Source organism: Anthonomus grandis, chromosome 9, assembly GCF_022605725.1.
Source record: "Anthonomus grandis grandis chromosome 9, icAntGran1.3, whole genome shotgun sequence".
Lineage (NCBI taxonomy): Eukaryota > Metazoa > Arthropoda > Insecta > Coleoptera > Curculionidae > Anthonomus > Anthonomus grandis.
The window spans coordinates 20,730,118-20,753,362 of record NC_065554.1 but is presented as its reverse complement, the minus strand read 5'-3'; the positions used below and the strand labels follow the sequence as shown (position 1 = coordinate 20,753,362).

At 28.1% G+C, this 23,245-nt stretch overlaps 1 protein-coding gene across 1 annotated transcript in view; it reads left to right on the top strand.

Moving 5' to 3' along the window:
- LOC126740559 (neuroligin-4, Y-linked-like) overlaps positions 1–23,245 on the top strand; it is a 326,504-nt gene that overhangs the window by 283,218 nt on the left and 20,041 nt on the right. The window contains exon 9 of the mRNA XM_050446644.1: positions 6,477–6,595. Within this exon, the coding sequence (XP_050302601.1) occupies positions 6,477–6,595 (119 nt within the window). The remainder of the gene's footprint in view (positions 1–6,476; positions 6,596–23,245) is intronic.

Sequence of the window (23,245 nt, the reverse complement as noted above, 5' to 3'; positions counted from 1 at the left end):
AATGCTATTTGCAGACGATCCAGACACTAGTAATAAAATGAATCCGTCATGTATAAAATAGATAGAAATATTGAATTCTCATTTATATATCCATATCTCAGTCTAAATATTAGAAGAGGATGGGAACAAAGTAATATTTTTCTGGTATAGTTAGACCAGTTGTGCCCAAAAAATACTATTTCCAGACGATCCAGACACTATTAATAAAATGAACTCGAGATATATAATATAGAGGGAGATATTGAATTCCAATTTACATATCGCTATCTCAGTCTTGAAATTATAAGAGGGTGGGAAAAAGTGATATTTTTCTGGTGTAACTAGACCAATTAGGCTAGTATTAAAAAATCCTTATAAGTCCCCATTTGGACACTATATAAAATTCTTAAGAAACACTAGGATTATTAGAAATCCAGTATTCAAAAGAGTATATATATATAAGATCGGAATATGAGATCTTTAAGTACATTCATTTGTCTGATTTGCTGATGTATAGTAGTTGTATATCGACCGAGTAAAATGCTGTCTTCAGATCAACAAAAACGGTTTTAATTTTTCATTACAAAACTATGCATAAAACAAGACTCGAGTTAACCCAAATAAGCCATTTTCAGTGCATTCAAAAGCCCCATAAAACAATATCCGAACCGAGCATTCCGAAATCGTCACAGCCAAAGCGAAACAAAAGGCAATTTAAGACAGCTAGAATAGGACATACACAATATGGAACTTCGTCACGAAGTTGGCAATTTTATCAGTTCGGTTTCGTAAAATGAAATGAACAGAGGACAAGGGGTCGCGCGTCACGTATACGACAAAGAGAAAAACCAAAAAAGACAAAAGGACGTGTGTATTTTTCTCTTTGTTTACAGTCAAGAAGTCCACGGGATGTAAGACAATGAAAATGGGTCGTTTTATTGTGTTGGTCGATTGATTTTTGATCGGGAAAGACCGAATTTGATATGTAATTGGGGTGGAAGTAACGGCTAGAAATTGAACTTTGCCAAGTCAAGATAATTTGAGAAGTTTTCCTGGGGATTTAGATCTTATCTGTTGGAAACTTAAATAAAATATACTTAACTGTCCCAGTTAGAAAACATATTTTAATTTTCTTTTACCTTCTGCAAACTTTATGGCCTATAACTTGCCAAAAAGTTACTTTTCAATAAACTACAGCGAATTGATATATTACGTCCATAGGCAGCTTGCTCTTACACTATAATAAAGTTTATAACGTGTATAAAGTTGCGGTGGAGTTTATACTAGCATCACTATACTTAGGGTAAGGATCTCCAAAAAGTTTGGGACTAAATAATTAGCTAAATGATTTACTATAAAGACATTAATAGGGTATGGTAACCATTTAAATTATGCATATTAATTCATATTTAATTTTAAGTTTTTAAAGAAAATAAAACATTATGCCCACTTTTTAATTTATACAAATTTTACTTAGTGACCCTTAGTTTTTGAATGATTTTTAAGGGTAATAAATAATGACGCGTTTAAATGTGCAAGTCATAGGGTCCCTATTTCGTTACCTCATTGCCATTAAACTGCAACCGAGCAACTTATGGTTAGGCGCCTTATCATGTGACCTATCAACCTTTAAAGTTCGTAAAGGGCATATTTGACGCCATCTTGGTTATGGTTTATTATCCATTGTGGTATACCGAGGTTAAACGAGATATTGACTATCATTTTGTAAATGTGGCTATTAGAGTTAGAATATTTATGTAAAGGGTACGTCATAAATAAATTAAATGATCTTATAAAGCCGTTCAAAATAAAAGTCATTTTATTATATTTCTTTTATTCAGTTTCCTGATCTACTAACATGAAGATGACTGCTTATTTTTTTTGGTTAATCAAGATTTATCTAACCTATCTATTAATTGTTGTTAAAACAATTTAAAGATTATGTTAATTGTTTTTATTTTCTTTTGTTTTCACGATTACACGAATCTGTTACTGGAAAATCACAAAAAGTAAAAATGGGTGGATTTACATCTAAAGCTGTGAAGTCTCATCTGGTGTACTCGAAGAGTCACTGTGATTCCGTTCCAGATAGCAGAGCTTTTGAAATATTTAAAACAACGATGAAAAACGGACCACATCTTAAATTGCGGAGGTTAATGCTAAATGTAAAAAAAAAACGTCTTCAGTTTTTGCTATTAGTGAACCTTCTATGAGTCTGGAATTCATTCTTTACTAAAGGCAAAATAATAGTTATTAGCTTGGCTCATGCCAAAGATCCATTATTAAAAAGCTAACAAAACAATTTGTTTAAGATATTGTAGATATTTAATTAATATATAATAATATATAGATAATTATTAAATTTTTTATGTTGTAGAATAGCAATATTTTGTATTGCTAAATTTTTATAAAATTTCTTATGACTTTTTAAACATTGTATTAATGTTTTTGACTGTTTTTGTTACTTTTTTTATTTACTTTCCTATTTGACCAGGTACATTTATGTCTTTTGTACCCAGTTTTGTATATATTTATTTAGTACTTGTATTTTGATTTCTATATTTGTGTATTTTGCTTTTTACGTATAGCTTTGTCTACCAAATTTTTTAAATTTTTTGACAATAAAGCATATTTGATTGATTAATTGATATTCAGACATTAACATACTTTGATTTCTTTAAAAAATCCATGGTAGTAGAAAAACACATGTTTATAAGGAAATATTACATGGTTTCAGCAGTAGTATTGGTAGGTTAAATATGGAAAATAGCTCGACAATTGTAGTAATAATAAATCAATATTAGCTTGAGCCTTGATCATGAGCATGCAATATCCGAAGGTCTTAGGAAGAAAGGATGATTTTTCTAAAATTGTTTTTTTATGGCTATGCAATAATGAAAAATATCAAATTTAAAATTTTTTTAAAGTATTGTAGATTTCAAAAGGTGACCGTAAAACTAGTTCAATTTTTTCAAAAAAGACAACAAAAAAATAACAATACATTTCAAATTACTGAAATGTGAAACATTCTTTTTTTCAAAAAATATATTATTTTATACACTCTTTTTAAGCTTTTTACTTAATAGACTTATATGGTATATACATTTTTTTTAGCTGCTTCTAAACTTTAATTAACAGCTATTAAAAGACCGATTTCTTTTATTTTAAACTTTAAAAAAAAAAAACGCCGAAACACGTATCCAATACAAATCTCTAGCTATTATATTTTCAGAGATATGAGCATTTTGCCTCTTGAAATTCCTAGTCTTGTTAAGGCTAATTAATTTATTTGTAAAAATTGTTTCCTCAGTGTGATCCAAAGCAATTTTCTTTACTTTTTATTTTTCAGACATATGTGAAACAGTCAATATATATTTAGGCTTATTATTTAGGTGCGTGCTTACAGTATATTGCCCATACCACCCAATTTTAAAGCTAAGAAACCATTAGAATATCCCCGAAAACAATAGTTATATTTTAGCTACTAGAAATCAAGATATTCAGTTACCAATAGAAAAGAAATTATTTTATGTCTTTGAGGATTTTCAGTTGTTAATTGAAAAATGTTAATGTATTGATGTCGAATGTATAGATTTTAGTAATTTTTTTCAAGATGTGCTAAAGAAGCCATTGGAGTACTCTAGAAATCAATAATTACAAAATTTTAACCACAAAAGCTCAAGATATATATTAGTCAATAAGAGACAAATAATTTAATTTTTTCTAGGCACTCCAGTGAGAAAAATATCAATATCTTGATTTTTAGTGTATGGATTTTAATCATTTTAGTATTTGTCCAGTGGTAGTATTAATAAGGTAAATAATGGAAATGTCTCGAGAATTGTAGTAATAAGCAAAGTGAAATTAGCTCTAGCCTCGATCATGACCATGCAATATCTAAAGAAAGTAAAGTTTTGAAAAGAAAGACTGATTTTTCGAGAATCATTTTTTTTTATGGATATGTAATTAAAAACTTTTTCTTAAAGAGCTCTGATCTTCAACAATTTTTTGACTTTTCATTAAATTTTAATGGGTTTTACTCGCATACGTATAAAAAAAGCATTATGGATAATTTTTAAATGTTGTAAATAAAAATGTTTTATTTCAGAATCTGGTCTTCCACAATTTAAAAAATATTTCCCCTACCAATATCCTTTATTCAATTTAATTGAAATTCTTTGCCCCCAAATTTAAAACAGATTGGTCTTATTCGTGAAATCCAAATATTTGCACTTGTTTTATTGAAAACTCAAGTTTGATTTTTCATCAAGAAACCAAAATAAAAGTAAAACTATTGTCACCTAATTATATTACTTATTTAAGTACTTTACAAATTCTTTAGCATATTTTGACTTTCAACCATGATAAATAGTATATAGATTCTTGTACTTTTTTTAGCTAAAAAGTTATTAAAGTAGGATAACTCTAATAAAAAAAAAAAAGGAATGAAAAATATAAAAAAAATTATAAATTGATATGATTGAAGTGATTGATATGTAAATAAAATTATTATGACTTTTCTATGCTTAAATATCAATACACTCGAGCATTTCGAGGTCTCACTACGTCTACTACGGCTATTATCCTTTAAAAGCAACAAATCTAATGTTGGTGTGGTTCTTAAACCTTCCGGATATAAGACTTGTTTTTCTTATACACAACAAAAGATTCAAATAAATTAGGTTAACTACTCAGACTACTTACCAACTTGTTTTTGAACTTCGAAGAATTAAACCACCTTTTTGTAAATGTTTTACTCATAATCTCACATGTCAGACCCTTTTATTGCTTTAAAATAAAAGGAAAGGAAACTTTTAAAAAGTTAAAACGCATCTTTTATACAAGACAACTCTCACGAGATGTGTTGTAAATAGGATATACATCATCTATAGAAAATATCGATGCTATTTGAAAATTTCGATGTATCGGATCAAAAATGCATTGTTCTTCCTTTTTAGGCTTATTCTCATGTACTGAATAAAACATAATAATCAATGAAATGTTGAATAATACACATTTCAATTCCCAAAAATATCAGTTTATAATATTTAGTTAGACACAATCTAGACTTACAAATTTATGTGCATGCCTAAGATGAAATTACAATAGCAGTTACAGTGAAAGGGAACATTTTTAACAGCACACATTTAGCAGAATAAAGTATAACTGCGTTAAGTAATATATGGAATATATTCTCTTTTATTAAGTAGTGGGAGGAAAATAAAATAATTACAAGACATTTACGTGGCAAATAGATTCTATTAACTTGATATGCACAATTGACAATATATCTCTCAAAATATAATGTGAGATCCTTGATCTTGAAGTCATAAGTGACCCTTAAATTAAATCAAATAACAATATGCCTTATTATTATGAAATACAAAGTATTTGTGGGCAAAGCTTTCTCGTAGATATAACATTCCACACTTAAAGAGCAAATAGGAATCAATTATAAACGAAGACGATATTAAAGCTATCAAAATGGAATCTTTTTAATAGAAAAGGCAACTATAAATTTATAACAAAATTATCAAAGTCACTGAAGTCATCACCAAAAAGAAAATTAAAAATTAAAGAGACAAAAACAAAAGCTTGATTAATAATCACAATTTATATTAATATAGATTGTGATTTATTGCCAGTCATGATGAAATTATTCAATAAGACTATACATTATAAGTTTAATTCTGACTTATGTATATATGCTTTAATAGAAAGTGATAGAAAGTGTCATAAATAATCTATTTGTAAATGGTTTACCATAAATTAATAAAGGATTTTCTTTGTTGATCTAAAAATGATACAAATTAAGCTTTGAAATTGACAAAATATTAAATAAACTTATGTACATTTTATTTCAAAGATATGTCTATCAAAAAAAAATATTAAATCACCCGACAGAGAACGTGCTTGATTATTACCTTGACAGTATTCCCACAATAATTAATATTGCATAAATATATATTGCTTGGGGTAATATTATGTTGGTTCAATACATCTAAAAATGTATGGTCTAATTACATTATAGTAAATATCAAACAGTTTGAAAATGATAGAATATTAATCAGGTTATAGGCCAGTAGATAATTAATAGCATGCATATCAATTTTCTATTGGTTTATAAGCTTAGAATGAAACAATAATTTAAAAACATTTTATCCATTGTTTACTCACAGTTTCAAACAAAACAAGAAAACTTTTATACGAAAGTAACCAACTCTATTCATGTTGCTTTCAAGCTTACTTGCGTGCTCGTTGAATAGCCATTTCTATATTTGCTTTTGTTCTGTAACTCAAACAAAATTACCGGTTTAACGTATTTACTTTCCCATCAGTTATCAGTTACTGAGAGTTCCTGTTTAAATAAGAATAAAATTGTTTCCGATTAATGACCTAATTAAAATCTTTTCATCTCAACTATAAGGATTGTCTCTTAGTTAATAACAGTTTTAATTGCGAAAGTTTTATTTTAATTGTATATTTTTTGTTATAAGAAACCCCAACGAGCATCACAAACAGGATTCAGTATTGGCAGCATCCAGAGAAAGAAATCGATTTCGATCGATTCAGTGGGATGAGTATGACTCAGTCCATCAAAAATATTTAGAAATTGGTAAGTTTCTTTAAATTTTGTTAGTATGAATTTTTATTTTAGCTTCGTTTTATTATAATACTTGTTCAGTTTATCCTAATAAGGCAGGCGTTTAAATAGGTTAATAAAGTAGTACCATATAAACACAAATTATGCCTGTGTTATTAAATTTCCAATTTTCTAAAGTCCCTTTTTTCTTTATTCTTGTAATTGATAATCAAATGTGTACAACATGCTTTTTTTTCACACATAGTGATTTGAAATTTATAATACGTATAATCAAACGTATAGAAATAGTGATTTGAAATTAATTTCCTCGAATAAAATGATATATTACATTTACATAATTAAAGACATTTTGTAGGTTGACCCTAATTTATGTGTAAGAAATTTTAGATGATTGTTAGATAATTTTTACCAAAATGAGTTTATGTAATGATATGATGTTCATTGGAAAAAAAAATGATAGCTAAAAAAACAAGTCGTTGTATCACCATAAATACGATATTATCACGCAGGTCAATAAAAGTGGTTATGAAAAAGTGTGTAATTTATTCGATATCCTAAAATAACTTCAGCAAAAAATTGAATTTTACTATTTTTTACAGATATTTTCGAAAAAATGTGTTTTTTTTTAGATGTTTAATAATATTCTATTAGCAATTATTTACACAATTTTGCTTAATTAACTCCAGGGGTAATAGAAAGGACTTTAAAAAAATTTACATTTAAAAATACTTTGTATTTTACTGTTGATAAAATTGATAAAAAAGATGTAAACATATCAAAAAACATATCCTTTGAAAAATTCAAAAGGAGCAATACAGTGTCTTGATTATTATCAACGACTCTAAATATATCATCTATAACTTATATTGTACAGTGCACTTGTACAATTACAATCTTTTCGGAAACTTGACTGATATTCAGGGATTAATTTGTTGTAATTGAAAAAACTCAAGTATCTGGTTCTCTATATTTCTTCTAATACTTTAGAGAGAATAGAAAGAACATTTTTTACTTTTGGCAAGGGAATTTCATCTGCTCCTTTCCATTAATTAGGGAAAATTATTATTTTCAATGCAAACATTTATGATATGAGTTAAAAGGATTAAGTTAAATAAGATTTATATTTAAATTATTAGTTCCTAAGTAAGTTTATGTCGTTAAAAATACTCTATTAATTGATAATTTAGATTATTATCGTTTTTATTTATATTTGTAAAAAAAATGTTTAATTTCTCCACGTTTTGCAAAACGTTGACTATTTTATTTTTTGGTGATAAATTTTTTTAAGTTCTTGCCATGTATCTATATTACTGCAATTTCTAAATTTATATATATGAATAACACAGATTGTAAAACTCCGGTACTGTTTATAAATATTCCATTTAATTTTAGTCACAGATGGTCCTTAGTTTATCTAATGCTTAATTTTATAACATTATCATTTTCCTAATATTAGGGATAATCCTATGAACCATATGGTTTAGTTTTAGGTTTTGCATTTTTAAATGGAACATGCAAGGTAATAATCTCAAACAATAATTAAATGAAAAAACCTAAGTTTAATATGTATTTTTGACTAAAATCGCTCTTCGATAAGCCCCTGTGAATTCCTAAGGATAAAAATTAAAAATTTCCAGTCTAAGATTCATAACATATGATCAGATATTTCAATATCTTAGACTACAACTAAAAGCACAAATAGAATTCGAAAGTTTATTTTTTATATGTACAGAAATTGGTAAAAAAAAATCGAGTAAATAGTAGTCATCTGACAACAATAATTACCCTACATAAATGTATTTAATTTAGTTTGTCTGGGCTAAATTATAGAATGTGACATTAGTGGAAAGAAAGCAAAGATTCGTTTTTCACAATAACGATCAAACTGAAAATTGCATTGCATTGCTATTGTTTATGAATGGATTATTAATTCTTACAAAATTGGAACCTAAGTTTTGTTAGTAATTTTTTTTTACGTTACTGGTCATCTGAGAATCTTCATTTTTGTATTTCTTGCACAAACTAGCATTCCAAGAAAGTAGACATTTGGCGTGAAATTAGTTGTAACAAAATAATTGGATCCATCTTTTTTGATGAAAATATGATCAATATGTAAAATGCATAGGAGGTTCATCATATTTTCAGTAGTATAGTTATCCTTTGCATTGTACAACATTGAGTGGCTAAATCAGAAGTTTTTTAAATGCTGGATTACGCAATACGTACTAATTCCTTGCCCGTCAATCCAGAAAGTATATACAAATCATTTAGAAACTACCCTACGTAGTTTTAAAACTGAATTAAAGAAACGATTTAAGATACATAAGTCATATAAACGTTATATAAAGAATTTAATAAAAATACCTAATGATGCAAGAGATGATGAGGAGAACAATGAAAAGTTTCTTAAATTTTATTGCTAATAATCTGCCTTTTTTATTTACATAAAATTTGCTGAAATAGAACCGTATCATCCATTTTTTCTAAGAGACCAAACGAAAACAAAACAAAGGTAAGAACACAAAGTCACGGTCTCATCAAATTTATATATATTTTTTTAAAGCTACACGTGTTTTGCTCCTATCTGAGCATCATCAGACCAAGACCTACACAGATCACATTACAACTAACAACAAAAGATATTCAACTAGAGAGAATTAGAATTAGAATTTAGAATTCAACTTTTGTTGTTAGTTGCAATGTGATCTGTGTAGGTCTAGGCCTGATGATGCTCCGATAGGAGCGAAACACGTGTAGCTTTAAAAAAAAATTATATGGATTGGATGAGACTGTGACTTTCTCTTCTTAAATTTGCTGAAAATAATTTTCATTTTTTATCTAATAAATTTATTTATTATCTTATCTATACTAAATTTATTTTTATATAATCATCCACGGGTTTTATTTTGTAATACAATTTAAATTTTATTTCATAGTGTAAGCATACCCATTAAACGTTATCAATAATATTCTAAACCCAACGTCTGTCTTGGCATATCTTATGCTATTTATGGTTTCCTCATTTAACTTGATACATTTAACCATCTGAAATATTCTACCTATCATTTGCCAAAAACTGTTGAACTCCAGCTAACTGTTTAATTAAACTTTACAATTCCCTCTATTAAACACCTTAGAAAAATCGGTATAATATATGGTGTAAGCTCCTCCACCACTATCCAAGGCATTTGACAAGAATTTAGGTAAGCTCCATATTAAAATTATATTACTAGAAAATTAATGTTAAGCACACGAATGATATTTAGTTTTTTTTTTAAATTTTCATATATTTTCATAATTATTTTTTGTTTAGTTTCATAAATAGCTTTTTTTTTAACCAAATTTTATTGCCTACAAATTATATGTCTTTTTTTTAAATCTGTACAGATCATGCCTAGTTATAACGATTTTTAAAGATCCAAATGAACCTTAAATTCGATTTTAATTTTTCTTTTATTTATTTCTCAACATCATAATTTTTTAGCAACAATATTAATTAAGTATAAAAAACTCTACCTTTGTGTGCCTTATGAACTTAACAAAAGCATTCATTAGGGTTAGACCTATCGATGTCTTAAAGGACAGAAATTTTAATGCCAACACGATTGAAATTATCAGAAAAATGAACATAGGAAATAGCACCTTTACAAAAGCAAACAACAAACTTTCTAGTAAGATATCCATCTCAACAGGAGTCTTAGCCCAATACTATTAATGGTCCTAATGCATAAGATCATTAAATTAATCAGGACAGCCTGCAAAGATTATCCTCATTATAGCTTCGAACAGAAATAAAGACGCTAAGGTAAATGGTAATGTGGGAAACACTCTTAGGAACAGAGTGAGAAGCAGCGACATCAGATTGCAATGTGACATACAAGATGTTATAAGGTGGTCCAAAACGAGAAGAAAAGGATGGCGAGATGATGTCGACTGATTACCAGACAATCGAGGAGTTAATACCATGAAAAAAGAGAAATTAACCAACTGCAAGATAATCTTGTATGCTTCTTGCTAAGTAAGTTGAATATGAAGTCAAATAAAGCTTAGTTTGTAGATTTTAATATTATATGCGTCTTGACTATACGTCGTCAAGATTAAAATCTAAAACCTTAGTTTTCTTTGGCGCCACATCCAACTCACAAAGATATTTGGGTCTCACAAAACAACAAATTATAGTTTTTATTTAATTAAATTTTTATAATGAGACTTACATTAGATTTTTTATTAAATTTGTTAAAATAAAAAAATATTATTGTTAAGGTTTAAATTTTATTAATTTTAACTTAATTTGAGTTGAGAAGAGAGAGTTCTAAAATCTACGCAACTTAATAATGCTTAGCGTGCACCCATAAGTAGTATAATTTGTACATTAATTCTTTAATAGTTTTTTTGTATTTATATCAAAATGACTTATTAGTAGCCAGAAGCTAAATATTCCATTACAATTAAATATTTTTTTTTCTCATATTTGTTTTACACACGTAGTTTTTATACTTTTAAAATTTAAATCCTAGTTCAGTAATAAAAAATCAATTAACAATAAAATTGTTATAACTATACTGTTTGGAGTTTATCGTTCGATAAAATTGAAATGCAATAACCTCACAATTCCCTTACCCGAACTTACATTTAACGATCTCGTGTAAATTCTAAAATAAATTCTGTGGGCGCCCAATAAATTTTAAGATCGCATTGGTCCGAATTGGAAAACGTGCGAATTTTACATTTTCCGAACCGATTGCTTTCTCAGAAAATAATTATAGTTATAACCGGTTTCGGAATGAATAAAAGAAATTAAAAAAAAAAAAAGTAAAAGTGCAAAACCCGAGCAGTGTAAGAGAAAGAGAAACAAAAAGTCGACTCGCGCGACGTCTGGCCCAAACGTTTATTTTTCATTATTTCCGAAAAAAAAGAATCGAGAGGGGGATCGAAATGAAAATATTGAGTTTGCGGTTTTCTGTTTTTCGCTTGTTTCACGCTTCGGGGGCATCTTGATGACTTTTTAATTGGTTTTTGATACGAGGTATTACAGGCACGATTGTTCCTCGTTTCAATTATATATTTTTTTATAATATGGAGATTAGGGGCAATATAACCTTTTGTCTGATCAAAACCAAACGGACCTCTTTAGAAAATTTATTCCTATAGCATTTTAGTAATAATGCTCGTTAAATAAACGGTTGTAAAGAAATAAATTTGCCGTTATCACTATTCAAAGGTTTATCATGACATTTACCATTGGCACCCTCCCTCTTAACCAGATTTGATCAAATTAGATAAAGTAGCGGAAAACAAAAGCAATCAAATTAAGCGACTCAAAGATAGGGCTCCTTTTGCGGTTGATTTCTCGCTAAGGGTTTTAGAAGAAATCCGTTGGCACCTCTTTTCTGACAGTTCCTGGGATATTTCGATCGTTATGTCTCGTTACTGGCTTAATGAATATTTAAGGTTTTTCTTTTTGTACTGTTAATAATTACAGCGTTCTTACCGTACATAAGTTACACACTTAACGCAATTTCTACAGCTTCAACAATTTTAATTCTGTCATTTATTTTACGTAACAATAATACAGACAGAAATTTACTATAATTCTATTGAAAATAAAAAATACATGTACATACATACATTTTACATATAGCATTAAATTTAGGCACTTATATGTACAGATCAGGGAAATAAATATTATACGTTATACAAAATAATGGCAATGTCCTTATGCTACTGTATGTGTTATAGCTATTTATACTCCATCAAATATAGGGATTTTCTTTGAAATACACTTTAAAGTAGACTGATTCCTTACAAAAAAACAATTTTAAATGTGGTTTTAAAGTTTGAGACATTCTTTTGTTTTTAAGATTGTCGTAAATCCGATACTAAAGTTCAAGAATTTTTTTTTCAAATGCTCCAGGTGTAAGAGTGATTGAAAGAAATTGTTTGTACTACCCTAGAAGTGGATGGACCATAAAACTATTACAAATATTTGGAAAAAACAGGTTTACAAAATAGGCACAAATGTTTCAAATATTTTAAAACTCAGGAGATATTCCATGTGACGACTAGTGGTTAAGAGCCGAATTTTGTAAAATCATGATGGAAAAAGCAAATGTTAGCATTGGAAAAAAAGCATTAAAAAAATGCATATGTTAGCATTATTTTGCCACTCCTATAGCCATCTATTTGGTCCGCAATAAAGTAATAATTGATGGCGAGCGCCGCATTTTAGGCGGGATTTTCTAATATATTGTATAGTCCCGCTTTACTATCAATAATTAATTATTTAAAAATTAAAGTTCCTAAGAAAACACTTGATATTTTAAACAACTTTACTACTACTTTAGTACTAGTGCATAAGTTTCTAGAGAATATATTAAAAAATAGTAACTCAAGATTTTGAATAATCAACTTTAGTTTTAATATTTTATAGGCCTGACTTCAAAATATAATTCAAAATGATTTTGAAGTGTATAATTTGTAAAAACTATTCAAGTCACTTTATTAAATCAACTGTATTATCATTAGTTTTAGGTCTTTAAATAGCATTCAAAACAGATTGTTTTAGCTATGTATATATTCAAACTATGTTTTTTGAGATCATATGATGAATGATATATTACGATATTTTATTTTAATGATATTTACCCTAATTTTTTTTAAATATTTTGCAGCATTTTTTAGAAATGTCCGACCTTTAAATTAATTTATTTGGTGTGCAATTAAACGGCTAAAGTTTAATGAAATATTTCATAATTGTTGTTTTTACTTGCTTTTCATGGAAACATTTGGAAAGGTTTATCTCTATGGAATAGAATTATGTATAAAATGAATGATGGCTAAGGCATATTTTAAATAGTACAAAAATTGCAAATTAATATATTTCAAATGACTTTTTCCTTTACTGTAATCTTTGACCTTTAGACACTTGACAACTTTAGAATGTCGCGTTCTTCAATGCTACAGCTGTCTTAACGCCATCTATAGGCGTGTAATTAATCTCAATGCGGGTCATTTAAAAAACAATTAGAAATAGCAGGTTACGCTTACTAATGTCGTTTTAAAAAACAACGACATAATAGGGGAGCATTGAGTGCCTAAACTGCAAAAGTACCCTAAAATGTATATAAAATTTTTATTATAGTTTTATAGCTTATTTAATTTATTAGATATCGTATTAACAAATTTTTATAAAATTAAATAAAATAAGGTATATTAAAAGCAAATAACAAAAATACGCTATTTTTTAAAATAAATAAAACGAAAAGTTTTTAAAATTGACAAAACCTATCAAACAAATAAACAGAGAAAATAATTTAATAAAAAGCTCAAGAATTACACCCTAAAATAAAAAGGCTAAGTGATTACAATAAAACTAAAATTTCACTGTTTCTTTTATAGTTTATTAAAAAAAAATTTCTACATTTTAAACTTTTTTTTTAAATGTTGAGAAAATATATTTAAGATAAATGAAGCAATTTTAAAGGTAATTAAAAAAGAAAATGAAGTTCAAAAATATAATTCGATGAAAAAAACCAAATTTATAGCCTAATATAGTTTTTTTAATTAAAACTTAAATATTTTAATAAATTATAATACGGTTGTAATGCAAATAATTATATTAAATCTAAAGCTTTATTAAGAATGATATATTTCTGAAATACCTTTAAATGTAAATAAAAATGTAGACTTCACTTAAATCTAAAAATATTCCAAGGATATCGTTTAAAATATTAGAGAAGAATATTATAGAAATAAGACAAACAAGGTGATTTACGACCCATTGTAATTTATTATGTGGATTATAAGGCATGCAAGATTCAATCCTTTGCAAATTAAGCTTTATCAGTAAACAGCGTTTTAAAAAAAATTTCTTCGGTGATTTGTTATGCACTTTGTAAATGCCAGTCTTAAAAAGTGGCACCTTCATCTAATTTTTGTACTTTACCCCTTAAATAAAATCAAGCCTTGTCAGATCTGGCGATCTCACCGGCCAATCCCATAGTTTCATACATTCAAACTACACGTCGTTATAGTTAACTTGTTACACTATCTCCACAGTAAAGTGGGGCTTTATACTACTCTTGTATATGGAAAGGGTTTAATTTTTCAATTTTTATAGTTCTCCATACTGCTGGTACTGCTAATTGAGCAAAAATTTGCTTATTGCTAGTTTTGGAATCTTCTCTTCTGGTTAAGAATATTTCCTTCTTGAACTACGTTTTTAGCACCCATTCTTTCAATATTAACAGCGTTTGAGAGAAGCTTACTCTTCTTACGCAATATATTAAAAGTTGGGGTAAATATTTGGTGATCGATATTCTTTGATCCGAATATCGAATATCGTTTTCCGTATTCTTCTGCAGCAGTCCATACATTACTCTTACAGAATTAAACACAAATACGATATCTGTATACCCAATGTCACATCCAATGTCACTATTTGTAACTAATGTCATTTTTACAATTGAAACTTACACAGTTTTTGCAAAAGGAGAACAATATTTCAACTCTTGCCTATTATCTTTAATTTATAATTAATTAATTAATTGATTCAAAAGTTATTTTAATAACAGAAATATTAATAGAGTTAATAGGGGCCGTAATATAAATAAATACTGATTTTTTAAATATAAAAAATGGTAGCTCTTTGATACAAAAAACTTTTAAAAAAAGTGCCTGAAAATCTCTTTAAAAACAATAATAAAAAATGATTTCAAATTACACGACATATGCTACCTTTCCCAGTACCCACATAAAATCTCGCGCTCAGCAGTATTTTCTTCCACAGGAAGGCCTTAAGTGGGGCAGCAGCTCCAGTTTGAAAAATTACCCCCCGGCGACCTTAAAAGATCTTTTCAATCTCCAAGTCGTGTTTTCGCCCGAAGAGGCCCCCCCCTATCTCAAATTGGGTGAATTTTAAAGGACCCCTACAAAACGTTTTTTGACATGTAATAAATGATCCGGGCGCGACGTGCCCGAAATACGGACGTTCTAAAGAGACGACACGTACTACGCCGCGTAAACGACTCCGAGGGAAATAGAAAAATTCGAGGAAAATGGCGGACGGATGGTTAAAATTGTCTAGGAGATCGTTTTAAACAGGTTTTAAAATGGTTTACTTGTGAAAAATTGGTAAAACGTTTCTGTGGCTTTTTGATAGAGAGTTCAAATTTAGAAATTTAATAAGCTCTTTACTACAACCTTTACAATTTTAAATTAATTTTTAAGTTAGACTTTACATGAAATATGTTTAATACTAATAATTTTAAAATAACTGTACTAATTGCAAATCAATCCTTTTCAGTTTTTTTTTCAAAAATACATTTTACAAATGTAACTACAACAGCGATTCTTGTTTTTGAAATCGAATCGCAACGGCCATTAAAGAATACCAATGCCAGCGCTATGAAATAAAACTCTCACGTCTCTAATAGGGCCGAGTGGAAAATTACTTTTTCCCTAAACATTTCAACATGTTAATATTAATTTTATTATATAAAGCTTGTTTAAGCTTTACATTTTTAATGTCAAATTAAATTGCATTTTGAATCAGAAAAATTTACTATTCATATAACGTTAAATATTCATTATTTTTATCCAAACATGAATCTGTTTTTTTTTAAGTAAAAAATAGATTAGAAATTTTAAAACTTTTTAACATTTGTAGTTTTTACTTTAACCTGTAATAAGACTCTATTCTTTAAGATTTTATTTTAAGAGTTGTCAATGCGCACCTTACTGAGGTTATTAGAAAAAATAAAGAAATAAGGTTTGACATATAAATATTTTCTTAAACATTCATTTGGTTGCAAAGTGTCGTTATGGTTTTAAGGAACGAATTCATTTTGTTAATCAGTCTATAGGATCTTTTAATATAGTATTTTAAAAACTTAGGATCACTCAGCGTGATAAACTTCGCCTACAAAAGATACAAAATGGATGTTTAAAGTTTTGCTGTTAAGTTGAAAAATATGACATAACTCCTTATTTAAGATAATTCCTGCTGGCTTTCTCTTAGGGAAAGGTATCACTCATATATGGCGTGTTTAATTTTTGAATTTAGAGTTTTATTGATAAATAAATAAAGCCGTCTAATATTATTAAGAATTATATTCAACGATTGTAGTTAGCTCTAAAGCAAGGGTACTATTTATTTATAACAGTTAGAAAGATAAGGAAGGTTAACAGCTACATAATCACCACACTGAAAATTTTGGGTTTTTGGAAATATGAGATTTTTAATTAAAGTCGATTCTAAGATCGTTTACTAAAAAAATGTTAAAATGTTTGGCTTTTTAAGAGTTCAAATTCAGAAATTCAGTTCGCTATTCACTATTATATTTACAGTTAAAATACAATTTTATACCTTACGTGAAATATACTCTACACTTTTATTATATACAACTTTCTTAACATTTTCAACATTTTAAATGGCAAACTAAATTGCATTAGATGTAGAGAGGTTAATATCTTTTATAACCGTTAAATATTTATTATTTTAATGCAAAACATAGATTTGTTGTTCACAATAATACTAAACATGGATTTGGTTTTAATAAAAAAATAATTGAGTACAGCTTGACGTAATTAATGATTTTATTCAACAATTTTGTAATTTCGTGAAATATCGTTACAGGTATAACTTATAAGGAATTCATGCTCGTAATCAGTCTGTAGGAAATTTATTATTAATTTTAGGCCATTGATATTTCACGGGTTTAGTCAACTCTATAGCAATTATAATATTTACTTTCAATAGTGAGGTTTAAAAATAAGATTTGCAGCTACGTAATTACTACATAAAAAATTGTAATTTTTTGAAAATACGAGAATATTAAATTAAATTAATTCCAGATTTTAACTATTCCATCAAATCCTATATTTATAAATATTTTTTTGGGTCACAATGTTGAAAACCAGAATCGGCAATGCAGAAATCTGAATTTGTAGGACTTTTATTTGCATATATAGTTTTATATTTTATTTAAAATTATTTTATATATTGTATCTTTTATTATTATTTTAAGTTTTTTATATTTTGCAGAATTTAGGAAGGCATATCTATAAAAGTAGCGCTAAGAAATCAATTCGTACCGATTGAACTTCAATACATCATTCGGAATTTTATATATTTTCCTTATATCAAAATTTTCTTTAAAGGAAAAATATATATGTCAATAGTGACTCCGCTTAAATATATATTTACGTTTAAGATTTTTAGAAAGCACCAATTTTTATAGCGAGATTTTAAATTATATTAGGTGAACAATAAGCAGCCGATCTTCTGATAGATCTGTCATGCACCACCGTAGGGTGCCAGGGGCTACTAACATTATAAAAGGCAATCAAGTGCTATGGTCTAAAAAAAAATTATGTGGCCAGCTAAACAATAAATATTGTTCATATATTTGAATCCTTCTATTCCCAACACGGAAAATCGTATTTTCAGTACCAATGTCCTATCTAAAAGCCTATCATTAGACGGATTATAGGCCTTTTTGAATGCACTAATAAAACTCCATCTACATAGTATTTTGCTGTTGAGCAGACTTTTTAGTGACACCTTTAGCTATGCCAATATAGGTTCAGGACCAAGAGGTCTGCTTTATCGTTTCCAGTATTACTCTGAAGCCCTCCTTCATCAGTTCCTTTAGAACTATTGCACACTCCAATGCAAGCTTGGCGCTCACCTTTTTGATCGTAATAGCCCTAATGGTGGCTATAATGTTCGAGTAAATTGAGACGACTGTGCTGATGTATTCATAATTTAAATTTGCCTATCAGTATTTTAATCTAGAAGGTATAGGTATCAGAGAGTCACTTTTTTTACTAATGTAGGCCTTCCACATATAGTCATCTGTCGCAGAGGTCACAGTTTATCTACAGGATAGATTTTAGCATGTTCAATTTACCCGAACTATAGTTCATCAAGTACATGTATGCAAAAAGGCAAAATTATGCGCTCGTTTAAAGTTTCATGCAGAAACAAAGAACTCATTAATCCTAACTCTTAAGTGATTACAATTAATTGTAATGTTTTTTTTTTTGCATACTGGCCATTTAATTTAATTCAATAGTAAAAAGGCTCTTAGCAGAGGATCACTATTATTATTCTTGCAGCCAATGTATTTGAAAAAATTATAATAAAACCTATTTGCCCGTAACTTAAACCAACTCGTTAGTTTTTTCAAGGTAACCATGCTTTTATGGATATATTTAATCACTTTAATTCAACAAATCAAAAACCTTCTGAAAATCTCTTTTCTCGTAGAAATCATTATTAACAACATCTTCCTCAATCTTACTTTGATTTTATCTATAAAATGTACACTATGTTTATATTCGCTTAAATCCCAATACTGGTTCTGAATTTAAAGATCAAGAACTTTTCTCTAAAATTTTTCATAAAGTAGATGAGCATTGACCAGTTATTTGTTAGGATGTTTAATGAATTTAGCTAATGCTACGGCAATAAAGCTCATTTAATAGGTACTAGAAGACGTTTCGTATAATAATAATTCTTTCACCAAAGATAAAATGAAAAATTGGTCTATGAATTCTATATAATCTATTTGTCATAGTCTCTAAAATAGACAAATAGATCTTTTGCTACAGTAGCGAAGGTTACATTAACATGAATGGTGGGATCGCTGCTACCTAGTATTAATCTAAATATGTTAAAGAATTTGTTTTCCAACAGACGTTTTTTTCAAATTTCTACTAATTTTTTAGGATGCTCTCTATTACATGACGTTTAAAGGTCAAAGCAAAACAATAGGAATAGAAAGTACGTTTATTGATATTAATTAAGCCAATTAAAACTTATCGAGCATGATCAAACAGAAGCCTTGTTTCTTCCAACATTCCTCGTTTAATTATTCTTTGCTGAGATTATCTTTGCCACCCTTAAAGCAACACCGCATAAAAAGTTTATTCAACATTCTCTTTCTGGATCTGTTTGAATAATCTCGTTATAATACACATAATCCTAAAAGTTAAATTATTTATGTCACGCCTCGTTTAAATTCCAATACAATACCATTTATCTTTCTCCGGCTACGTGAGAATAAACCACACCTTTTTTTGTCTCAACTCAAACAGAATAATATCAAACCTCGAAACAGGCGAATAAAGCGCCCGGTAACTTTCGAAATATAACCCAATTTGGCCGGGATGTTGTTCCGTCGACGATATCAGCTGTTCTTAATATTCCCCGGGAACATTGCGAAATTATTATTGGGAGTAATGAAGTGCAAGGGAGAAATTTAATTGCAGATCAACATTTAGAAAACGGCTAATTAATTTACGGGAATTTCCCGGTTTGCTGTGTCAACAGTTGCACGAGAGAGTTTGTGTGCGGTCCCATACAGGTGTTTAAATCGGACGAATATTAACACACGAATGGTGTTTCTCGTGTTTGATCTGCTGATTTTGTTTCGAATTGGCAAAACTGGTTTTAACGGAAATATGTTTTTAAGTAGGTAAATATTATTTAATTTTATAAAAGGCTTTCAGAAAAAAAACTGCAAATTTTTTATGATAAAATAAATCTTTTAAAGTTACTCTTATTCTAAATTGCTTCGTTTATATGATACAGGGTCGTAAAGGTTAAGCCAAGAAAAAATTTAAACCCGAAGAATTTTCAGGATATAAAACCAGAATATGGACATACTAACACTGCACTGCTGAGAATTTAAAAAAGTCATACTTTTTTATGCCTTTACTCTTTTTTTATTTGGGAAAATATTTTCTTGTAAATTTTAATCAAAAAAGGAATTTTTGTTTAAATGAGTTAAATTTAAGAATTTTTGAGATATTCTCGTTGTTACACTCCGAGGCAAAAACTTAAGCTATTTTGAAAAACGTGGCTTTCGTATAAAAAAAAATATACGAATTATGAGGAAAGTATCAAATGACTATAGCCTCCTAGAAGAAAATCAGACTTCTTTACTTACTTAAACTATTAATATTATATTAACAATATTCATCTCATATCAGACAATCATAAATAAATCAAATGAAACTCATGACATAAAAGAAAATTTCTATGGATTCAGACTGTGAATAAAGAATTAAAAAGAAAAATTCAAATCAAAGTCGTTTGCAGGTAATTGAATGCCAATAAAATATATAAATAATCCCCAGAGATTATTTTTAATTAGCCACCACCGAATACATAACGTAAGTTCTAGGATTTATATAACCGCAATAATATTACGTGAAAATCTTGGTACCGTACTACTAATACTCTCGACGCTATTAATTCTCCTGGATACAAAAAATCGTACTCGAAAAATTACAGCTCCGGATTTTAAGAAGTGAAAAAGAATTAAAAATAGACTAAGATACACTAAAATTAAATTCCTAAAAAGTTGAACCCATTGTCAACTTTAAAAAAAAGAATGGAAATATTTTATCTTTATCACAAATCAAAAAAATAAAGTAGTTAATTTGTCCGCTTATAACTAAAACCAATATATTTTTAAATATATTGGTAAGTATGTTAAATTGCCGTAATAAAAAAAAAATAGAAATGCCTAGAAAAAGCGATAAAAGTATTAACTTTATGAAAACGAAAAATGTACATAGGACACCGTTATTAAGTGTAAAATTAAAAACAAATTGTTCCAAAATTAATCACAGTATATACACTTTACACGTTATATACACAAAAAAATACACTTTTAGTTATTGAATGAATTTAAAAGAATAGTTCAATTGTTTGGAAAAAAATTGAAAACTGCAACTGCAAGTTCAACTGAGAAATGTGTAAATTATTTTTTATCTTTAAGAAATAAGAATATATCCTTTTCTAGTTGGAGTAAGTAACATTTCATTCTACATTTGCGAAAAATTAAATAAAGGACTTAAAAAATTATTTGACTTCACCTTCCTTAAAATAAAAAATTTGTAATTACATTACATGTGTCTTATAATCAATAAAAAATTGTAACTTAAAAAAAATAAATGATATGATAAATAAAAAATACAAATCAGGAATTAAACTCATTTTTAATATATCTAATAAATCAAAAAATAATCTAAAATGAATATCATATGACCTGACTAGCATCTAAAGAATTGCTATTTAGGAAACCACAGCATTAACAAAGGCACTTTGTAATAACTTCTATTTTCTTGGGATGGCATTCTGTAGCGGATCCGCAAATTATACTTCCATTTTAACCCCTTCTATATAATATGCTGTATGTACTTTTTTAATAATAGTTTTCTGTCTAAGTAAAGATCCAGTACCATACATTTTTAAATTAAAATTGACTTTGAGGAGCACTTATACATTTTATATGTTTCTTATACTTATATAAATAATAGTCTTTAACAAAATGAGGCAATTTGTTCCACAAGTGAACTGCAACGTAACTGAATGATTTTTCAAAAGCTGCTGTTGTATGTTCAGGAACCCTAAAAATATTAAACCGTCTAGTATTACTGTTATGTTCTTACACATTAAAAAGTTTTCTTAGATATGGTGTGTTTCCCGATTTTAAAATTCTGTATATGAAAGTATGTGTATGAAGTATGAAAGTATGAGTATCTGTGATATTTGCATCTATTTGACAGGATTCTAAATGGCTTGGTTTCAAATTATAAGCCTTAGCATATACATATATGAAAATTAGAAATATATAAATTGAGAGTAATTAGGTTCTAATAGAGATCCCTGAGATAGCCCAGTAGAAACCTGCTGGTCAGGTAGGATTTTAGAAAAGCAATTTATGTATTAGAAAAACCGACGAAATTTTTTTTAAATAGCAGCATATCATTATTTATTTGAGTATCAAATGTCTTACCAAAATCTGGCAAACATGGGGTTGTTAATTGTTTTTATTCTTTATAGTGCCTGATATCATTTAAAAAATTTCCAAGACAGGCTGTGGCCTAAGCCCGGATTGACATTTAGGTATAATTTTATAAGAATTTGAGAATAATATAATCTGATTGTACATGCGTCTCTCTCTAGAACCTTAGACAAAATAGGTAAAATACGAATAGGGCGTAGATCTTTAGCCTCTTTGAGGTTTGTAATTTTTTGCAAATGATTTATTGCTGGCCCGTTACCACAAGTCTGGAAATTGATTTTTCAAGTTACAGGAACTAATGATATTGAGAAAAAGTTTGCTACAGAATGGAAAAGGAGTTATTACATCTCTTATTGATAATCCATCATCGTCTACTTAAGAAATCCACTACCAATTGAAGCTATAAGATATCTTAAAGTAATCTCATTTCTAAGATTAAAATTCAATAAATTAGGAAAATTTAAAGCTTTGTTATTTTGAGAAATGAAAACTTTTTTTTGCAAGGTAAATTTTCGCCCGAGAAATATTTACGTTACCTGTAACTTCTAGAATCAGCTGAAATAATACCGAACTGCTCTATTAAAGTAAGGAATAGGTAAAATTTTAATTAAAAATAGTTAATATAAAACTTTTGTTCAAAGATGGCATTTTATAACCATTTCCCGGCTTATAAAATAACTAAAATAAATTATATTCTAGTAAAAGCCAATAATTGGGTTCGAAAGGTTAAATCAATTCATAGTTTTTCAGCGGGGTCTTATAGCACCCTGCCTGCGGCGGCAATATGAAATATGTACCACCTTCCGAAAACAGGATACACTAACGAAAATTATCAATTATG